General features: G+C 35.5%; 1 protein-coding gene across 1 annotated transcript in view; it reads right to left on the bottom strand.

Moving 5' to 3' along the window:
* LOC111044809 (adenomatous polyposis coli protein) overlaps window positions 1-21,952 on the bottom strand; it is a 74,918-nt gene that overhangs the window by 42,252 nt on the left and 10,714 nt on the right. The window contains exons 2-10 of the mRNA XM_039435078.1: window positions 20,331-20,415; window positions 18,567-18,677; window positions 15,784-15,906; window positions 13,019-13,187; window positions 8,802-9,172; window positions 6,698-6,886; window positions 5,295-5,477; window positions 3,855-4,003; window positions 2,491-2,765 (exon numbers count right to left, since the gene is read on the bottom strand). Coding sequence (XP_039291012.1) covers window positions 2,491-2,765; window positions 3,855-4,003; window positions 5,295-5,477; window positions 6,698-6,886; window positions 8,802-9,172; window positions 13,019-13,187; window positions 15,784-15,906; window positions 18,567-18,677; window positions 20,331-20,415 — 1,655 coding nt within the window. The remainder of the gene's footprint in view (window positions 1-2,490; window positions 2,766-3,854; window positions 4,004-5,294; window positions 5,478-6,697; window positions 6,887-8,801; window positions 9,173-13,018; window positions 13,188-15,783; window positions 15,907-18,566; window positions 18,678-20,330; window positions 20,416-21,952) is intronic.

The raw sequence follows: 21,952 nt of genomic DNA on the forward strand, positions 1-21,952 counted from the left end.
CCCGGCCGGCAATTTGGTTTCATTGTACAATGTGAAATATCAAAATGCAAATCAGTATTACAAGGGAAGGGATCCTCAAAAAGCAATTATTATTCCAAGGCCGGCCACTAACGATAGTGTGGGAATGTCAATGACTGTTACAAATACACTTGTACAAAATTTGATATTTAATATATCAAATATATCGGCTGCAAGCGAGATAAACCTGTTTAAATCAAAGGTTAAGTATTTGTGTCTACGATTCTTTGTTATTTATTGTTCTTCGCTGCTCTATTTGAGGTTAAATCATTTTAATTTGTGATTTTCCAGTGACTTATTTGTTATTATTGATGATTTATTAAATAATTATCTCCTTATTGATGTTTTACTTTCCTTGCCCTATTACCATAGGTAAGGAAAGTACTGCTTTCCGAAAAAAATTAAGGTACCCCAATTTCCAAATTTCTATACGTTTCAAGGTCCCCTGAGTCCAAGAAACTGGTTTTTGGGTATTGGTCTGTATGTGTGTGTGTGTGTGTGTGTATGAGTGTATGTGCGTCTGTGTACACGATATCTCATCTCCCAATTAACGGAATGACTTGAAATTTGGAACTTAAGGTTCTTCCACTATAAGGATCCGACACGAACAATTTCGATCAAATGCAATTCAAGATGGCGGCTAAAATGGCGAAAATGTTGTCAAAAACAGGGTTTTTCGTGATTTTCTCGGAAACGGCTCCAACAATTTTGATCAAATTCATACCTAAAATAGTCATCGATAAGCTCTATCAACTGCCACAAGTCCCATATCTGTAAAAATTTCAGGAGCTCCGCCCCATCCATGCAGATAGATTCTCAATTATCAGGCTTCAGATACAATTGAAACAAAAAAAATCAAGTGGAGTAGATTGAGCATGAAAATCTCTACAATTAATGTTCAGTAACATTTTCACCTAAAATTGGAGATAAGCTTTAAATTAGAGAAAATGTGATTATTCAATTGCAAATTATTGTTGACTAGCCGTCAGGCTCGCTTTGCTCGCCATATCCGTCTAGCAAGAGGGCTCTGCCCCCTGGACCCCCGACTGGATCGTCCAAGAATGAGGTCAGCAGGCTCGCTTCGCTCGCCTGCATTTTTCATTTGAGCATTTTTATCATATGTTAGGACGATCCAGTCGGGAATCCAGACTAAACGTCTGCCTAAACGGATATGGTGAGCGAAGCGAGCCGGACGGCTAGTAATATAATATTCCCAGGGATAGCTCTGATTGAAGTAGCAGTGCCCAATCAATTTTTCCGCGATAAATGCATTTAAATCTTCAACTTGGTGCCAACCTAACAAAGTCAACTCAACTTAATGCCAGCCTGACAAAATTATTAATTTAGTTACCAGAACAACTGTTTCGAAGAGGTACTCTATCTAGATTATAGTTCTATAGTAACATATGATATGGAAATTTCAATTATAATTAAGAGATTGGGAGAAGAAGAATATACATGCTAAAAGACGAACTTTAAACCCTTAAAAACAACCCTTAGAGTTAAAATATTGCGAAAAGATTTCTTAGTGCGCCTCTAAAGGGCTAACTGAACATACCTACCAAATTTGAACGTTTTTGGTCCGGTAGATTTTTAGTTATGCGAGTAAATGAGTGAGTGAGTGAGTGAGTGAGTGAGTGAGTGAGTGAGTCAGTCAGTGAGTGAGTGCCATTTCGCTTTTATATATAGATTCTATTAAATCATTCACTATGAAGAGATAGCAGACCTCATTTGTGTCTCCAGCGTTATTGCCCTGTCACCAGCTGGCTCAAATCTTTGAATAGTAAACTTGAGATGCGCGGGAACACTAGCGTCAGGTGATCAATTTTCATAACGGCAAGGAAAGTTGTGTGAGTGCGCCACACCAGATTTTTATGTTAGCAACTGATAATACGTTTCGACTGATAATAATAGTGCAGAGTGACTTGGCTGGCTCAGGTCTGGTATCAGTGTTTTCTGGTCGCACCTTATTAATTTCAAGGCCTCTGAAATGAGACTGCTTTTAGACAGCCGGGACTAACGACCCAACGTGTCCATCCGAAACACGGGAATGGCCAGAGAAAAATATCTTGCACAAGCCGGGATTCGAACCCGGGCCTCTGGATCACAAAGCCAGCGTCTAAACCACTTGTGTACGGCCACTCCGTTTCGATGTAAACTTTGTAGCGTTAGTGTGCTCTTCCAGATAAGCTGAACTCGAAAACTGTTTGTCTGGCAGACATATCGCTCATTACTATAGTATCATTAGTGGCCAGCCAAGAGTCCAGAGTTCAGAGCCGACAGTCTCGGCCTGTCGTTGATGACACAACATGCATGACGAGCACACGAGAACACACATGTTCAACACACTTATCCTGTCGTTAGTGGCCAGCCTAAAAAATGCCATTTTTGGGCGCAATTTAGCCTGTGGTACTTTTCTGTAAGTTGTATAATTCAGAATGATTGAATAAATAAATTTGAATCTCAACTCACCTCTGGAGGTGCGATCGAATATATCGGCGTCCGGCCTTGACGCGAGCAGATTCTTGAGTGCAGCCGACGCGCCCATAGATATCATGCGGTGCTTGGAGTGGACGAGCGACCGCAGCATCGGGACTGCGCCCAACTCCCAGAGAGCGCGTTGATCGAGCGTGCATCGCGCCGACAGGTTCCACAGCGCGCCACACGCGTTGCTCACCACTGTCAGGCTGGGCGACTGCAGCTGTTGCAGCAGCAGTGGCAAACAGTTGTGCGCGCGCAGAATAGCTCTGCAACCAAACAATCGATCAGAATCAATTCAATGAATACAATGAATAGATCGAATGGAATTGAATGTAGAGAAACATTTAGTGATACGGAAATATAAATTTTTAAAACTTGTGTGCAAAACCTCGATCATTGCCAAACGAGATAGAATTTGGCGAGATCAGAAAACAAAGCAAACTCAGCTAGTACGAAGTACTAGTTCGTCCATCGTTCAATTTAAAAACGTTTGTACATCAGTTGCACCAGAGATAAAAGAAAAGCACACAATATTTCTCCCCAACAGTCGAGTTATTATATATTATTATTATTAATGGTTTTGACATTCATCGTTCGCAAAACGCTTGTTTGTTTGTTTCCAGCATGCCGTACTGGCACAGCTGTTTCGAGTACCGTTACCAGTTGCCAGTTCAATAATGACAAGTTTTGAAATTGTTGGGAGAAACTTTCTAGAAAAGTCATGTCAGAGGCACCGATATTGATCAGTTGCGAACTAAAAACTCTGAAATCAGACCTGGTTACTTGATATTCATTTATTTTTATTTTGTTCAATCGATTAATTATTTTTACAAAGAAGCACTGACTAGGAGAGAAAAACTAAGGATACTCCTTGTACTATTTCTCTCCCAAATTTAGATAACATTCTAAAAGTCCAAAATAGGGTTATGATTCCACTTTTCTGAAATTTAGTCCATTTTAACTCAAAAACTGAAATTTAGTCAATTCTAACTCATTGTAATTTCATATCATTTCATTTTTTATTGAAGTCCTGTATTTATTTGAATATGATAACAATAAATAGTAATATTTTGATATTACAAACTGTTCAACCTTGATACTTTTATGGATGATTGTGATTAGATACATTTTCTGTGAGATAATTCATTTTTCAAAAATTATTCATGGAAATCATGAAAAAATGATTCATTAGTTTTTTCTTACAATCAAAAATAAATTATAAATTAAGAAGTTAATAGAAACCAGAGGGTTACGTTTCCATGTTTCACTTAATTCTTTATAATGCTTTCATTGAGAAATAGCTAAGATTGTATTGAAAATTCCGCCTGATAAAGAACATAACATTTCTACTGTACCTGTAATCTTCTCTGAGTGCAACATGACTGGAAATGTTACGTAGAATGCCGCCAGCATTTTCAACTATTGCCAAAGTTCTGGACGGTGCTTGGAAACTCAACATTTCCACTAAATATTGCAGAGCTCCCTCCACTGCACAAATTTCAACCTGAAATACACAATTGAAAGAAAATGTAAATAAATATTGTAAACACATGAACATTAGCCGTACATTTTAATTATGTACTTATTGTATGAATCAATAAAGAATAAAGAATACTCGTACGTTAACATTATGCATTAATACAACATAATACACTATACTTATATAGATATCGAACAGACAGATGAAATGAATATATTATGTTGAATAGTAAATTCCAAAAGTTATAATGATACATAAAAATACCCAACAACAATAACACATCTATTCATTACAGACTAACGAAATGAAGTTATAACAAAGGGTCTTCTTTGTAACTTAATGATAATGTAATAAGAGGGACAAGTAGTGTGATCAGTACAATAGGCCCTACAAGCTACAAAATCAGTTCTCAATAAGCCATAGTTTCAAGCTATTCTTGAATACATCCAGGGAAAAGTATACTTTATATTATTGGAAAATGGGAAGTGAGTTGAAGAACCTTTTACTTACCAAAAAAAGGTTCGATGTTGTTCAACCCTTATCACAGTTCTAAATTTGGTATTGTGAGTATGAATATTCAATCCAATTACCCAGTTTCCCTTGATTTAAAAGCGGAAATTACGAGGTGGTATGTGTAAAGACTGGAAGCAGTTTGGGGCCGAGACACACAAGGAGTTTTCTTTCAGACGAGTCGGCACGGCACAATAGGACAGGAAGCTCTCCCATTGTCTGATTCTCAATACGCCTCGCCAATCGGAGAGCTTCATGTCCTTTCATTGCGTGCCGACTCGTCTGAAAAAAAAAACGCCTCGTTTGTCTCAGCCCTCAGTATCCTAGCTGACACAGAAAGTATCCTACACTCTTAAAATTATTACAGTAGTGGAACATTACGACATAGAATACATACAGAATGGAAAGTCGGCTAGTATCCTGACGCCAAAATCCGCCATCTTGAAAAAAGTCTAGCATTGTAATAGTAGCGGTAATTTTAATTTCTAACGAGATGGCGCAGTCACGTGACGTGGTCTTGGTGCACTCAAGTCTTGGCGTCATGTAAAATGCAATGGTTGGATTGATATTTTCCATTCTGTGATTACGATGTCGATGCTACCTTGTTCATATACGCCGACGACACAACTTGTCTGTCGAACATGTGTGTTCACACATGTTCTGACACACTTGTCTTGTCGTTAGTGGCCACCCTAATACTCTTCACTACGCTTTTTACTCATACCGATAATAGCACTGGATTCACTTGAACCTTCATTCCAATTTGAATGACAATGTTGAAAGATGTTGGTGAATGTCGTACTACCTTGTTCATATTGCAGTGCGCCGACAAATTCCAGAGCGCGGACAGAATGGACTTGAGGGTGGACTCCTTCTTGGCCTGCATAGCGGCACGCATCAGACCCGACACGGCTCCGACATCCCGCAGCGTTGTCTTGCTTGTCGCATCAGCTCGCCACGACAGGTTGCGTAGGACGCTGGCTGTTACCTGAAAAAAAATCAAGTTCGGGTTGAGAACGTATCAATTGCAAATTGCATCATTAATAAAATCAATATTTTCGGGTGATATTCACTTCATCAAGATCTCAGTTGATCAAGAATCAGCCCGGGTAGGCAAATTCCCTAGGGCATGTTTTCAGTTCAAGTTTTCGGCATCAAATTCCTGTTGCTTTCAGAAAGAACAGGGGATACAGTATCATATATTTAATTCTAAATTATCAAAAAATCCTGAATATTAGCAACACATTGCTATATAAAAGCAAACACCCTAACCTTCACTTTCACCTTTAAACCATGATCAAACATAACTTTCCAAGTTTCCAAGTTATTTCGTGTTGCCGTGAGATTAGACGAACTGAACGGCTCAACTTCCCACTTGTTTCAGTTTGTCACGAAATCCAATTAGGCATTAGATTGGATGTTATCGAAACCGAGCCCCACCCTCTTGACTAAATATGTACTTGATGAACTAAGAACTTGAAATTGAGACCCTCCCCATTTTTCAGTGTGTTGAAAGACTGGAAACCTTTTCTAGTTGACTTCTCAAGTATAGATGGCTATGACATTATTCATACTCATGTAACTATTTCTAGTTATAAAACGTTAACCCAATATATACATATAAAGTTGAGTGTATACAGGATGTGATTGGGTAATTTGGCGATGCAGACCATACGAAAAGAACTCTCTACCAATAAAAGTTACAAGAATAAACATTCTTGAATCATGCTGATCACTGTCTAGAATAATAATGATAAACTATTTTGGAATTCCCTCACTTGAATTAATTTTTATCGTGGAGTTCTCAATTAATATACTCAACTTAACATTTTACAATGAATGAGTGATCAAATTCTATTTATAAGTCAAAAATAAATTAGACAACTACAAGATTTATCTCCTCATTCATCTTCAGAGTGGTGGGATATTTGAAAATTGATGGAATGAAGACTGCATCTTGACTTGAAACTAAAATCTTTATAAAGCCAGTTGATTGCAGACCTGCCTGAGAACTTGACTATACAACAACAGTTTTTTCAAAGTAGACTAATTTTTTTAGTGTAAGCGATCGGTACAGTGAAAATATAATTTCAAAAAGTTTTGATTGGACTATTTCCACTCAACCCGGCTGAACGAGTATGAACAGTCCCATAAAAACTCAATGGAATCATATTCTCACTGTCACTGACGTGTGAAAACGAGCATTACCTGTCTGAGATCTTCGCTGGGCGACTTCAGCTGCGCGACTAGGGCGACCATGAACGGTTGCAGCGAGCAGAGCAGTGCCTTGTTGTTGCTGTCTCCAAAGGTCAGGTTGGTGAGCGCCATGCCAGCGTAGCGACGCACCGTCACACAGCTCTGGCCACTCGTGTCACTGCCGTGAACCTCTGCGTCAACCTGACCACAAAAATAATCACATCAATAAGGGTACATGATTTTCTAATTCAGTGCCTAATTCCTCCATATTCAAAATTACTAGCTTTGCAATGTTGGACATAGAATTGGACTCAAATTATTTGAAGTTGTAATGTTATTTTTTTAAAGGAATTTTTATTTTTCGAGAGAAACCGTTTTTCTAATAGAGAAGTGGATTTTTAAATGAGCCGCCTGTTTGAAAATCAAGATGGTTGAACTAGATATGTCAGTTGAAAGTATATAGAGTTTGGAAAGATTATGATTTATTATATAAAGAATATAAAATGAAACAAATGATTTCAGTTTTATAATATTGAATATATTTTTGAGTATTGTTAGTTATTTAAAGCGAATTTGATACAAGTGAGTATAATTTGGTTATATTGGTAGCTCTGTGAAGTGGAGTTTTTTGTTATCGCGTTTTGCCTTCACGATTCAGAACATGTATGGGTGAGAAGTTAAATAGTTTTGAGATGTGATTTTATAAAGTTGAATTGAATTTAAAATAAATAATGGTTGTTTTATTTTACAAAAATAAAATCATTGAAATGTAATTGGAGTCTTCTCCAATGTTTAAAAAGTTGAGTACGGTATCTACATTTAAGATTTTTTTATTTTGATCGTTGAATGTAAACGAGCTAGGTTTCGATTTTCCAATATAATTCCATATTACTATCAGAATGTTGTTTTTATTGCAATTACACACTTATATGAAGATTAAGGAACCGAACTTGTTTATCCAAAGGTTTAAAACAGGTGTTCAAGGTCAAATAAACTAATCTCAGGTTAGTTGCAACAAATTGACCGATGGCAAAGTGAAATATGATGACGCATCCACACTATCGGCCAATGCTTACAAATGATGACCAGCGCGAATGTGGATGGGTGTTTTACGAGCGCTCGCCTTCATTGACCTTTGTTGACCATCGCTCCGAGTTTTGCCAAGCGAAGGTCGAAGGCCAACGAAGGCCAGTGAAGGCGAGTGCTGGCAAACCATCCATCCACACTCTTGTCAACCAATGCGTGCTATTCCCTATTTTGTCTTCTGCTCTGCTGTTCTTTCTGTGTAATTATGTCGGCCTAATTTTTATTGCTTCACTCTTTTATTGTTTTAATTTTGTTGCTTTTCGTTAATATTTCCAGTTTCTATAATTGACTCGCTTGCTACCGCTGCCTTGATGAAGCACTGGTCACATTGCAGTGTGGATGGCAAGACCAACGCGGCCAAGCTTACCAGCTGGGCCAGCTTAGTGGACCAATTTTCTGACTCTAAAGTTCAAAGCCGGCTAAAGCAGAGTTCAGAGCTTAGCTAAATCCCGAGCTCGGAAACCGGCCCCTAGTGTATCTAATACTACTTATCATGTGGTTTGTGTGATGTGGCTTTCCATTTTCTATGTTATCCTTGACAACTAAGAAGAATAATAATAAGAATTTGATAGCACTCAAATAGGTGAATATATAAAAATAAAATAGCTAAAAGAAATACAATACAAGAAATAGTGGAGACTATGCTTCACAGAAGCTTTAGAAAAACAACATATGAATTTATTAGAAAACGTTCAACTAATTTGAAAAATTGTGAAGATGTCAATGTTTTTGAAAAGGAGTTCAACACCTTTTTGATGGCTGGAGTATTCTACACCACAGAAGAGTTTGTGTGTAGAGAGGGTTCCTTTGTGTGATTTTCTTCTCCTTTTTTGAGCGGTATGTGTTATAAATTCTGACAATTCCTATAATAAATAAATAAATCATTTATTGTCAAAAACATAAAAATGTCATAACAACGTCAGTTCAAGCTTTATACTCTGATAAGTCTCTGGGAAGCTTTTAAAAACAGACACGCTTTTAAAAACGTTCTTTTAAGAACGAAATCACCTGAATTCCGATCTTCCTTTACCTGTATGAGAGTGGCGATGGCATGCAAAGCACCCAGCTGACACATGGCATGCCGGTGCTCCTCGTCGAAAGAGAGCTTCATGAGCGCGGCAATAGCTGCGGCCGGATGTGCGTCATCAGCCGCCTCCTTCACTTCTGCTTCCGCCTCCTTCACTCCTGCTTCCCCATCCGCTTCCGCGTCCGCGCCTGCAAGTGCCGCGTCGGCGAAATCGATGAGCTGTTGCAGCAGCCGTAGCACGCGCGCCTCGCGTCTGCCGCGCTTGTCGTCGGCGTGACAGTGCACCACGTTGTGTAGTGCTTGGCTGGCGCGCGCGCGCACCACTGTGCTCTCCTCGCGCGCGTGCACTAGCTGCACCAGTAGCGGCACACAACCTGCGAACCCACAAACAATTAGGAAATGATACAACATTAAATTACTGTAAACAATAAATAAATTACTAATAGAAACTTGACACAGTTACGCATTATGATAACATATAAATGACCGTAGTGCTCTCTTTAGAAACCTATGTGGAGGGATAGCTCGAGCCCTAACTTAAAATTATTATTATTTATTTGTTGCGTTAAGCTGCTAATTAGTGAGTAGAGCTCCTGAAACGTCCAAAATCAACTTACACACGGTTACAATAGAGTATGTTAACTTTATTGTATTTGTCATGCTAGACTCTATTTTGATTTCTGTAGGCTATATTATGTATTTATGAGTGTGGAATAAATTTGATTTTGAATACAATAATCAATCAAAGAAGCGTTCTTTAAAAAAAAAACTACTAAGAATAGTTCTTGTGGAATTTATTCATGATTTAAATTTAACAGGCTTTTGTTACAACCTCCCAAACCTTTCATTTTAATTTTAAAACATAGTTTAACAGAACCTTTAAGGTTATGTTCATCTAATTCTATAAGCAAGACAATTTGAAATCTGGCATATCTGACCTATGCATCACATCACGCTTGTTTCACTTTCATCCGCTGATTCTATGATTATTCTGTATCTTACTATTTCTGTACAAATACAGATTTAATAAGCATATTATCAAATGATGAAAAGCAAAATGTGCGTGTTGCGTGATCTTGGCGCATAGTCTGTACGTACTCCCGTACGCATCATACATAAAAAATTAATTTGTAAATTTAGCACTGTTTCAGATTTATTGTTAAATTTATTTATTTATTTTCAAGCACACGGATGATATCTCATAAAAATTGCTCTCTCAACACATTGAGAGATGTGTTGGAATAGTATTCATACACTTCATCTCTTTTCTGTATAGGGTTATTTTTCATAGAAATAGAAAGAAAAGTAAAAATCTCAGTACCCTTTATGAATTATTTAATCACAACATGTTTCGGACATTGATGCCATTTTCAATTGATATGGAGTAAATAAATAAATACTGCTGGAAGATTCTTATTTTGATCATATGTTAGTGAAAATGGCATCAATGTCCGAAACATGTTGTGATTAAATAATTCAAAAATGGTATTGTGATTCACTAACATATATGATCAAAATGAGAATCTTCCAGCAGTATTTCCGACGCAACCTGTCTGAGACTCGCGATTCATTTTGAGCGGGGTATCTGAGCAGGAGGTGAGGCGGTGTGTGCTCGAGCTTCGAGGGCGCTCTGCTCCTGGCTGTGACAATATTCCTGCCCATTTGATTAAAACCTATATTGATTTTATTATTGTTCCATTGTGCCATATCATCAATCGTAGCTTTGCAACTGGTATTTTCCCCGATGCTTTCAAACTGGCAAAAGTTATCCCTTTGTATAAATGGGGGGAGAAGGGAGACGTGAACAATTATCGGCCAATATCTTTATTAAGTGTACTCTCTAAAGTAATAGAAAAATGCTTCAAAAAACAGCTCACTCAAAATTCATGGGTATCTCGGGAATTTCCTACAGTTGGATCGAGAATTATTTGACGGGTCGCAGGCAGGTGGTGAACATCCCTGATCTTTACCGCTCTTCCAATACAACTGGCTCTCTTGATAACGCAATCAGTGACAATAACAGGTCCAGTGACACTGGGGGAGTGAATAGTGATATTCGTGATATTGAGTATGGAGTGGTACAGGGAAATACCTTGGACCCGATTTTATTTCTTCTATATATCAACGATATCACCAAATGTAACATTACAGGAAATATGCTCCTATTCGCTGATGATACAGCTGTATATTTTGAAGCTGACAGCTGGGAAGACGTTTACCGGGCGGCCTCCCATGACATCATTAAACTTAAAAAATGGTTCGATACTAATATTTTGAGCATGAACACAAATAAAACAAAAATTCTTCCAATTTTTCTCCACAAAACCAGAGCCCCTCCGGCAGATCTCTGTCTAAAATTACATACGTGCGGCGAGGCGTGGAATGTGAATTGTAATTGTCAAATCATTGAGTCAGTAAACGAATTTAAATACCTTGGTATAATAATAGATAATAGTCTGACATGGTCTCCTCATATATTCTACCTCAAGAAAAAACTCCGTAAACTTATGTATGTATTCTCAAAACTACAGGGAATTCTCAATATTAATGAAATGAGAACAGTTTATCACGCAATCAATTTTGTCTTACGGAATTATTGCCTGGGGAGGTGCATTTGATACTTTGATTAAAGAACTTGCAATAAGTCAAAAAGCCATAATTAAGGCCGGGTTGGGCCTGGCTAGAACATACTCTTCTAATCGTCTTTTTCTCCTTTTCAATGTTCTCACTATAAAAAACTTTTTATTAAATCCGCACTTTCCTTTGCTTTCAAAAATAAAATTCATTTCAATAATTCCACTTCTCATCCTTACCCTACAAGAGGCTCTCTACTACATCAGTCAGGGCTTGAACGTAATTCTCGGGTTGCATGTGACAGGAATGTAACATATTTAATACATTTATTAATTCGTAATGCGCCTCCTAGCATCAGTCGACCTGGCAACTGCTCCATTCAAGTTTATAAGAGAGCAATCCAATCGTGGTTAGCCACTTTAAACGATGACGATTGCTCCAGTCTCCTCAGATCGTTGTACTTATGATAGTGCTCATCCTTGCATTTATAGTACTGTACTATGTGCTATGTGCGTGTTGGTGTGTGTGATGTGTGAGTGTGCTGTGTTTGTGTGTGTATGTGTGAGTGCTTGTGCCCCTCCTGTGTGTATGTGATGGTATGAGTGCCCTGTTTATTATTGTTTCATTTTTTTCTCTATAAACAATCACATAATTTCAATATGCCTTTTAAACTGTAATTCTTCTTTTAATAATTACTTTCTATTATAAGATGTTTTATTTTGTTTATAGTCGGCTAAAAATTCAGAACTCCTTTCTTTCATTTCAATATTTAATTTATAATTCAACTCACGACTCACGAACAAACCTTTTAGGTACATGTGAGCGTGGTTTCTTCTATTATTTTATTTTTTAAGTTTGTTATTTTAAGTTTGTGTACATGTGTTTTTTACATTTGTATGCTACATTGTATTTTTTTCGGAAACAATAAAATTCAATTCAAAAAAAAAATATTTATTTACTTAATATCACTTGAAAATGGCACCAATGTCCGAAACATGTTGTGACTAAATAATTCAAAAAGGGTACTGAGATTTTTATTTTTCTTTCTATTTCATACACTTTATCCTACAATGCAGGAAATTCTACCTACAATTCCTGTAGAGCACACAATGCCCTATTCTACCTGTAGGATATGTTTTCCTACAATTCAGGATAAAGTGTATGTACTCGTTTGTAATTTATTTGCATACTCTCCCAAAAATTATCTTATAAAATTTAATCTCTAAATACATGAAGAGATGTGTTGGAGCGTATTCCATACACTTTAACCTACAATGCTTAGGGCACCAAATGCCCTATTCTACATGTATGATTTTCAATCCAATAATTCAGGATAAAGTTTATTTATTTATAATTTATTTGCATACTCTCTCAAAAAGTACCTCATGAAAATTGCTCTCTAAACACATTAAGAGATGTGTTTGAGTTTATTCCATACTTTTTATCCTACAATGCAAGATATTCTACCTGCAATGCCTGAAGGGCCCAATGTCCTAATATACCTGTATGAAATCTTATCCTACAATTCAGAATGAAGTGTATGTATTATTTTTGCTTGTTATTAATTTGTAGAGACTTGAAATGTTAAAAAACCCACTTTATTCTAATAGAAATTATTATTTCAAAGGAGCACGCTTTGTAATTACCAGACTGTCGCATGGCCTGGCAGCTGTCGGGTGAGCTGCTCATGGCCAGCAGTGTGGTGGTCATCTTCTCCCTGTCGTGGGTGCCCAGCATCGACAGCAGACTGTACACCATCTCCACTTTGGCTCCCAGCTGCTGCTGGCCTGAGTAGCTACGGCTGCCTGCGTCATCCTAAAACATTACCATCATCTTGAATTCAACAACCTTACCAATCTCACAACATAAACGTGATAATTTTGCACCATCTACCAGCCATTACCACCCTATTTTTATCGTAACCGGTATATTCGTAAGTGCGATGTCTCAAAAGTGCGAGTAATTCAACTTTTCGTTATTTGTGTTTGTCATATAAAACTAGCTGGCCCGGCGAACTTCGTACCGCCAAATAGTTTAATGCATCTATAGTTTGATGCATTTATATAGATAATTTTCCAACTAGAAAATAAATAATTTACTAAAAATCAATTAATTCTGAACACCGAATACAGCACAATTATTCGGAACAAAGCAATGTCTTTAGAGCATGTAAGTCTTTAACCTGAGGCCGCACTGCTGGATGGTTACACACAGAACAGTCATTTTGTTTTTGGTCGGGGCGTTTAGAATAAAATACATGGGCGGTTATGGAGCAGCACACACTCTTGTCTACTATCTACCGACGGGTGTTGTATGACGCAATGATTATAACAGCTGATTTTTATTTCTGTGCGTGGCCTGCTCACAAATCTTCTCCCATAGGAATTACATGTAGACTTTGAAGGACCGTAGGAGAGAGTCCTGAAATCGGATTATAAATTTGATAAGCCATAAACCTGGTCCTGAACATAACGAACACAACTAAAAATCATCAAATTCGGTGCACACATAAAAAAGTTATTGAATGTCAAAATTTGATGCTTGATTTTTATTTATATAGATTATCAACACGTTTCAAAAAATATTAACATGATTGCCATTTAAAAGCCAGAACCTAAGGTTTTACAAATCTTTGTTATATTCGTAAGTGCGATGTCTCAAAAGTGCGAGTAACTCAACTTATCTCAACTCGTTACTTGTGTTTATTATATAAAATGATCAACACATTTCAAACAATACTAACATATTTCCATTTAAAAGCCAAAGGTTCTTACAAATCTTCAAATCTTTGTTGTATGTTATGTTGAGCAGTATTGTATTGTTATGTATGCTATTTCTACTTCTTTTTATAATAAGTAGAATGAATGTGATGTGCTGTTGATTTTATTACTTAAGAGCAAGAACTGTACGGCTAGGTGCACACCAGTTAGTCAAGACAAGACACGTTTAGTCACAAAACTCCACATAGCTGCTTGAGGCGCAACTCACACTGATTAGTCATTGCAATTAGACATATCTTCATAAGGAACTATTATGTGAAGCATTGTGACTAAACGTGTCTTGTCTTGACTAACTGAAGCTAACACAGAACTTAAACCCAAACATAACCTACATTTCGACTATTGGTAGCCTATAAATTGAAAGAGGAGTAGATCATTAGAAATTCTGAATTGCTTATCAAAAAAGAGTAATTTAGATCTCAAGAGCTGTAAACCTGTAATACAGCGATGGGAGCACAGAACTTAAACCCAAACATAACCTAAATTTGGACTGTTAGTAAAAATTGAAAGAGGATCAGGATCAATAGATATCCAATCGAAAAGTATAGCTTGTGCCAAAATGAATACCTTGATCACATTTCGCTGAACTGTTTGATGGAGTCTACAGATTCTACAAAACAGCTTAAACTCAAACATAACCTAAGTTTGGACTTTTAGTAACAATTGAAAGAGGATCAGGATCAATAGATATCCTTTTTTGCCAATCGAAAAGTATAGCTTGTGCCAAAATTAATAGATAACATTTTGCTGAACTGCTTGATGGGTTCACAGATGCTACAAAACAGCTTAAACCCAAACACATGGGTTTATATTATAATTGTTATAATTGTTTAGCATTGCTATGGATGAAGGAAACCTGAAGATACAGGACTTCAGTAAGATCTGCTTCAAAGTGTCAGCATTTTGTGAATGGGAGGTATTTATGTTATTATATGAGAGATGCTGACAGGTTGTAGTGAAGGATCTCACTAGTGAAGAACATGACGGTTTGAGTAGGGTTGTAGAAAAGCTCACGTGGACCTCGCTGCCTTCTGTAGCTGATACAGTGAGTAGGTTTTTGATTTTGTATTAAATTTTTTTTAAATGAGTGCAATATTTCTAAAGTTTTTAATTCATTGTGATACATTCTGTGATTCATTAAAGTGAACTTAATAAATCAAAACTCTTAAACTTTAGAGTTTAAAGTCAACCTTCAAAATTCAAAATTTTAAATCATCATTCCTGGACCGAAAATCAAGTAACGAAACAGTGTGTGATTACATAACCTTATCTTTTGGACAACATTAACATTTTATCAACATTTTTGGAGAGAAATAGTACAGGCTCAGCCTAGTTTTTTCTCCAATGTCATAATTATATTATGATTATAGTATTTTATACAATAAATGAAAAAAAATCTGATATACAACCTGAATTTGGGCTGTTGGTATCAATTTATTTTTTTTTTATGAAAGAGGAACAGATTCAATAGAAATACTGTTTTACCCACTGAGAAGTAAAGCTTTTATTTTTATGACAAAATGTTGAATAAATATAATATATAACATTGGGCTCTTGACCTACTTGACACGATCCATGTATATATGTTATATTATATTTGTTGATCAATAAAACCTATTCAATTCTCTCACCTGCTTTATAGGTGTTTGTGCCGAGGAAGATGATGACATGGAGGAGTGAATAGGTCCAACACTGTGCCACACATTGTACTCTGTGCCCCACTTCTGAACCACACCGTCCCCTGACACCGACGTCTGAAACATCACATAAGTAATTGCATGAAACAATAAACAATGAAACAAACAATTACATGAGTAATTATATGAAACATCATATAAGTAATTGCTCGAGTAAATTAGGCATTTAAGTGTTCAATTTTATTGAAATTCAAAATACTTAATTCTCCAAAAATGCTATTACTTTAATAGAAATAGAAAGAAAAATAAAACTCTTAGTAGCCTTTTTGAAATATTTATTCACAACATGTTTCGGACATTGATGCCATTTTCAAGTGATATGGAGTAAATAAAAGATTTTCAACATGTTGTGATTAAATATTTCAAAAAGGGTACTAAGATTTTTATTTTTCTTTCTATTTCTATAAAAGTAGCCCTATACAGAAAAGAGATAAATACTTTAATAAACTATATTTTGGTAGCTCATTATATTTCTTTACATCCTACAAACGATTTGACAACGGTGCGGAGTTGCAAAAGGATAGAGCTATGTGTTTTGTCTAATGACAGACACAAATTGCAAACCAATGTTAATCAATTGCTGACTTCTGAATCTCATTATAATTATTACAACTTGCATGTGTTGTTACAACAGCTATGTGTTTTGTCTAATGACAGACACAAATTGCAAACCAATGTTAATCAATTGCTGGCTTCTGAATCTCATTATAATTATTACAACTTGCATAATACTTCAAATATCAGGAATTTCAATTCAAATAAGTGCAGGAGTCAGGTGCAGAAATCCCATTTTTAAAAACTGAAGATCTATAAATTTGTCTTAGCATAATCATACTACTATAAATTTAATTTAGAGAAATTCAATACCGGTGTTGAATATTCACTGTATCATTTCTTGCACTTTACATCATTAATCATGATTACTGCAGATACCGTGGTAAAACTCATAGAACACATAGAAAATGATTGATAAATACAAAATATGAATCCAATTTGATGGAATCCAATTTAATTATCAAATTCCACATCCGCCGAGAACGTAACCAAAACATCATTAATCAACATTGCTACAGATAAAATATAACAGCAATTCATCAAAGTCATGGGATTTAATCAATATGAATACCGGCCTAATACAATTTTTCATGAGCTAGTGCAGACAGCGTTTGTCAGATTTGAAGTCGTGATAATAATTTGCTAGAAGCGGAAAACTCAATATAATTTCACTTGAGTAGAATTGATGTGAGAAGGGTGTGGCCTCCGTAATTGATTAGACAAGGACGCGCTCTTGCACGCTACTCTGTTGACTGTTGACTAGTCATTCAGTCCAAGTCACTCTCATTTTATGAGGTGCAAGTCGAATCAGTGGTCAAATACAGAAAATTTCAATATTTTTGAAAGTGGATTGAAATTTGGGTATTTTACCACTTCATTAATAAAAACTTTTGGTTGACAAGTCATTCTATCCAGGTCTCAGTGTATGAGGTACTATTCAAATCAGTGGCTAACAACTTGATACCGAATATTACAATATTTTTTTAAATGAATTAAAATTAGGCTATTTTACCACTACACTGATAAAAAAATTTTGGTTGACTGTTGACGAGTAATTCTATACAAGTCACTGGTAGTTTATGAGTTGATACAGAATATTTTAATATTTTTGAAACTGGATTAAAATTTTGTTATTTCAATCACTACTCCAAAAAAACATTTCAATGTAACGTTCATTTACATTAATACGTAATAGGAAAAATGAACTAAGCACAATACTACAATTGATAATCTTGGCTAAATGAATAGGTATCAATGATAATAATTATAACTCAATGTGATTGAGATCACCCATAATAATAAACCCCAATGGACCCAATAATAATAAACTACATTGTATAATAGATCACCCATTATCACCTACTTTACAGGGTGAGCTATGAGCTAGGCAATGAATCAGGACTATCCAAAAAAAAAAACTAAATTCTCATGGATCCCACAAAAAATATCTTCAATTCCCAATGACTATACTGTATCAACCTAATAAATATCATAAAAACATAATATTATGTTATAAAACATAACATAATATTATGTTATAATATAATGTTATAAAACATGTCACAACAAAGTTTCAAAATGCCATCTCTTTGTTTCAAAATGTTTAATAATAGCAACTGATTACGACAACTAGCAACAGAGATCTTGACAACTGATTACTATTGTGTGGTCCACGTTATAATGGCAGTGGAGAAAGATAGGGGAACAACATTGCCGATCCTCTGTCTTGTCAATGTCTTCCATAGACGGTAGCTGATACAGGTTTATTGATGTAATATTAACTGTTCATTCTCATTTAAAATAATCATTTATATTTTATTAAGCAATAAATTATATTTTTAATCAATTTAATAATGAATTTACATCATTAAGATGAAATATTTAGTTTATTTATTTTTAATTCTACATTGTTGAAAGACGATCTGGCAACAGAGCAAAGCGAGAAAGAGATAGCGCTATTCGCTTTGTTGAATGATAGACAAGGATGATAATTCCATTGCTAATCAAACACTGCCATTATAACGTGGACACCTACTACGGTGTATCTGATTGTCTACTGAAATGGATTCATAATAATATCATGTTTCTTATCACATTTTCCATCATTTCAGCGCGATTTATTTTTAGCACCAAACCTGTTAAATTGTGTGAGAGAGACTCACCTCAGGCGTTTTCTTCTCATCCTGCTCCTTCGTCTCGGGTCCGGTGACTTCTTCCTTGGAAGGCCATCCCAGCAGCCGGGCTAACACACCGTTGCACTGTGATCCAACCACCTGAAGCAAACAAAAAAGACACAAAATGAGAGATTGTCACCAGTCGATTAAGCAGCGATTACTACAATGAGAGGACAACCTGTTACGATCAGAGAGTATAGAATGCAATAAAATAAATATAATATAGTTAGTTACAGTTCATTTTATCATAATTATATCATTTTTAAAGGGACGGATTCATAATTGAAATAATATATAGTTAGTTTCAATTTGTTTTTGAAGGGACGGATTCAAGGATCCAAAGGTTCAAAGAGCCTCACACGTCAACCAAAGCTTATTGTGTGTAAAATAGTAGTTAAATTTAGTTAGTTATATATTAGTTTATAGTTAGTTACATTCTATACTATCTGGTTACGACAACCGCCAAGGTTGTATGAATGGATACTTTGTAATAGGAGTAAATCGTGTGACAACACACAGAAGCTGCTGGTTTAGAAAGATTGAAAATAATCTTGTGAAAGAAATAGACTGTCACGATTATAAATGAGGTGGTGCTTATTTTTTCCTTTCATGAAAGTTATGCGGTACAAGAGTAACAAACATCAAATCAAATCCTATGAATGTAGAATATAATAAGAGGAGGTAATTAATTTTAAATTTATATATGATTGAAGGTTATGAGATATAAATCTTGTTTATAATTGAAATAAACCTCTGATAGACACCTTGAAGAGCTTTACCATTATTGATCATTAATCATCTACTATAGAGTCTATATTGAAATAAAAAAAGATCTTTAGCTTGATATGGAGGGAAAAAAAGAAGTCAATTTTTTAATAGGATGAGTTCATTTCGACACATAAATATCAAAGACCCTTCACGTTTGAATTTTGAATAAACTTCCGATAGACACTTTGAAGAGATTTCTTATTTCTCATCATCTTTCTTTACTTCATAAAGCCGTGTCCACACTACAGAACGAGCGGACTGTTCGGCAGACTGTTTCGCGGACTGTTCGTTCGCTGCTCGACCGTAGTGTGAACGCAGCTCAAGTTTAAATCTGTAATAAACTTAAAAATTAACTTTTGATAGACATTTTAAAGAGGCTCCACATTTTTAATCACCATTCTCTAGTGAATGAGTTGATATCTAGACTGAAAAACGCAATTGAGGAATATAAAATTAGAGGAGGTGACCGATTTTGAATTTATATGATTGAAAGAAATTCTTTCTCTCAGGTGAAGTTGTGACACTTGCCTTTGCCTTGAGTAATAAGATAAATTTGTATTCATGAAATTCATGGTTTGATGAATTGAGATCAGAAATTGATACAACAATATTTTACAATGAAGGAATGTAACGCTCAAAATACGGATTAAACATGAGATGAATGAATTGATACTTAACAGACGTTTATAAATAGATGGATTCAATGAATCATCAATAATTCAACAGGAAATGAGAATCTAGTGAATTGGAGATGTTCTGGAAATTCTCATCAATTCAGTGCAAATTTAGTTCAATTTCAGAAATGGTGTCAATTCACCTCATGTTTTTAACTGATACTTTAGTATCACAAATCAATTATGATATTCCAATGATTATCTTATTACTGGTGGGAGGGTTACAAATAGAGCAGCATAACATGAGAATATTCTATTCATGTTGTAAAAATGTATACTCAATTCAAATTATACTTTGTTGTTGAATTACCTTGCTATAGTTGTCATGAGGTCTCAACACTTTATTAATATTCAGTTCAACAGGAAGAGTAACACTAGTGTCCCAATCATCATCGCTAAAATTCACACAATATCTCGTAGAATAATAATGCCACAATTTCTAATGCGTAAGCCTTATGTCTCATAATTAACATACATACGAATATAATATGTGTATTAAATTAGAGATAGAGAATATAAGCTAATACATATAACTGATAAAAATGCTACTTATACTGTGAATTTAATTGTTATACTTCAACCTTATTTTTACTTCAACTTTATTTTTACTTCTACTTTACATAGCTTGATACTTTTAACTTATTAAACTCATACTGAAGTTTTTCATGATGCAACGATAATGGAATTGACTCATCTTTATCAGAAAGCAAAATAATTCAAATCAATTATCCAGACATTTTGGATAGACATCGTAGACATCTACGACAAATACAGATGACAAACTAGAAAATCGTATTGTGGAGGAATAATCAAATACATAAAGATTTATTACACAAAAGAAGAAGTACAGGTACAGATTGAAGACAAACAACTAGAAAATCTTATTGTGCAGGAATAGTCAAATAAATAAAGGAATATTATTGGAAACAGAGAAAATATTTGATTTGACTTACAAAAATGTATCTAAAGAAATTTTGTGCTTTGATAATAAATGTTCTGATTCTTTTTGGAACTTTCATAGCATTACAGCCCTCATTAAAATAAGTAAGTAGTAACTACAAATTTCACTTTGCATCACAAAAAACCATGAAAGGCGACAAGACAACATCTATCACGAATTATTATCAACTCTTATTCACTTTAAAGACTATATACGTCGATGACGCAATATTTGTTAAGCTAGAATTTACCGGAAAATGTGACAAATTGAGTATTGTGTTCACCTTCTAGGCGACGGTAGAGGCAACTGAGAGACTCAAGCATTCATGTATTTGGGGATTGGTGCTCTATGGCTTCCTGGTACTAAAGAGCCTTGTAATATCTATAAAATGACCAGACTTTCAAATATCTAATTATAAACTTCAACAAACAGCTAATCAATAAACAAGCCTTGAATATATTGGTATTATTTTTCTTACTGAGGGTGATGCCCACATAAGCTCTTAGGCTTGTGCGTGGGTAATAAATGAGAGGGATGATGATGAGAGATAACAACTACTTTTTAGGTAGTCGGGACCGACGGCTTATCGTCTCCTCCGAAAGACGGCGTTGCCATGATTGTGCTGTGGCCAAAAACGTTTGCCCCGGTCGGTTGGTTACAGTTATAATCAATTGAAATTATGTTATAATCAATCTAGTATTAAGGCAATTGTGAAGATGATTCACTTGTAAGGGCCAGACCATATTAAGTGGTTTTTCAGGCACCAACCCAATCAGTCAATCGAACAGCTTTCTGCCCTACCGAATCAAAAACGCAGTCAGAAAACGCCTAAAAAAAACGCTTCATATGGTCTAGCCCTTAAGTACGCTCAAATACTGAGGTCCATTGTCTCAGAACGCGCCCGTAATTAACAAAACACATTAATATTGTGAAAAGTGAAATTAAATAAATTTGTTGGTTTTGTGAGATTTTGAAAAATATACATTTGTTAG

This window comes from Nilaparvata lugens, chromosome 8 (assembly GCF_014356525.2).
Source record: "Nilaparvata lugens isolate BPH chromosome 8, ASM1435652v1, whole genome shotgun sequence".
NCBI classification, from domain to species: domain Eukaryota; kingdom Metazoa; phylum Arthropoda; class Insecta; order Hemiptera; family Delphacidae; genus Nilaparvata; species Nilaparvata lugens.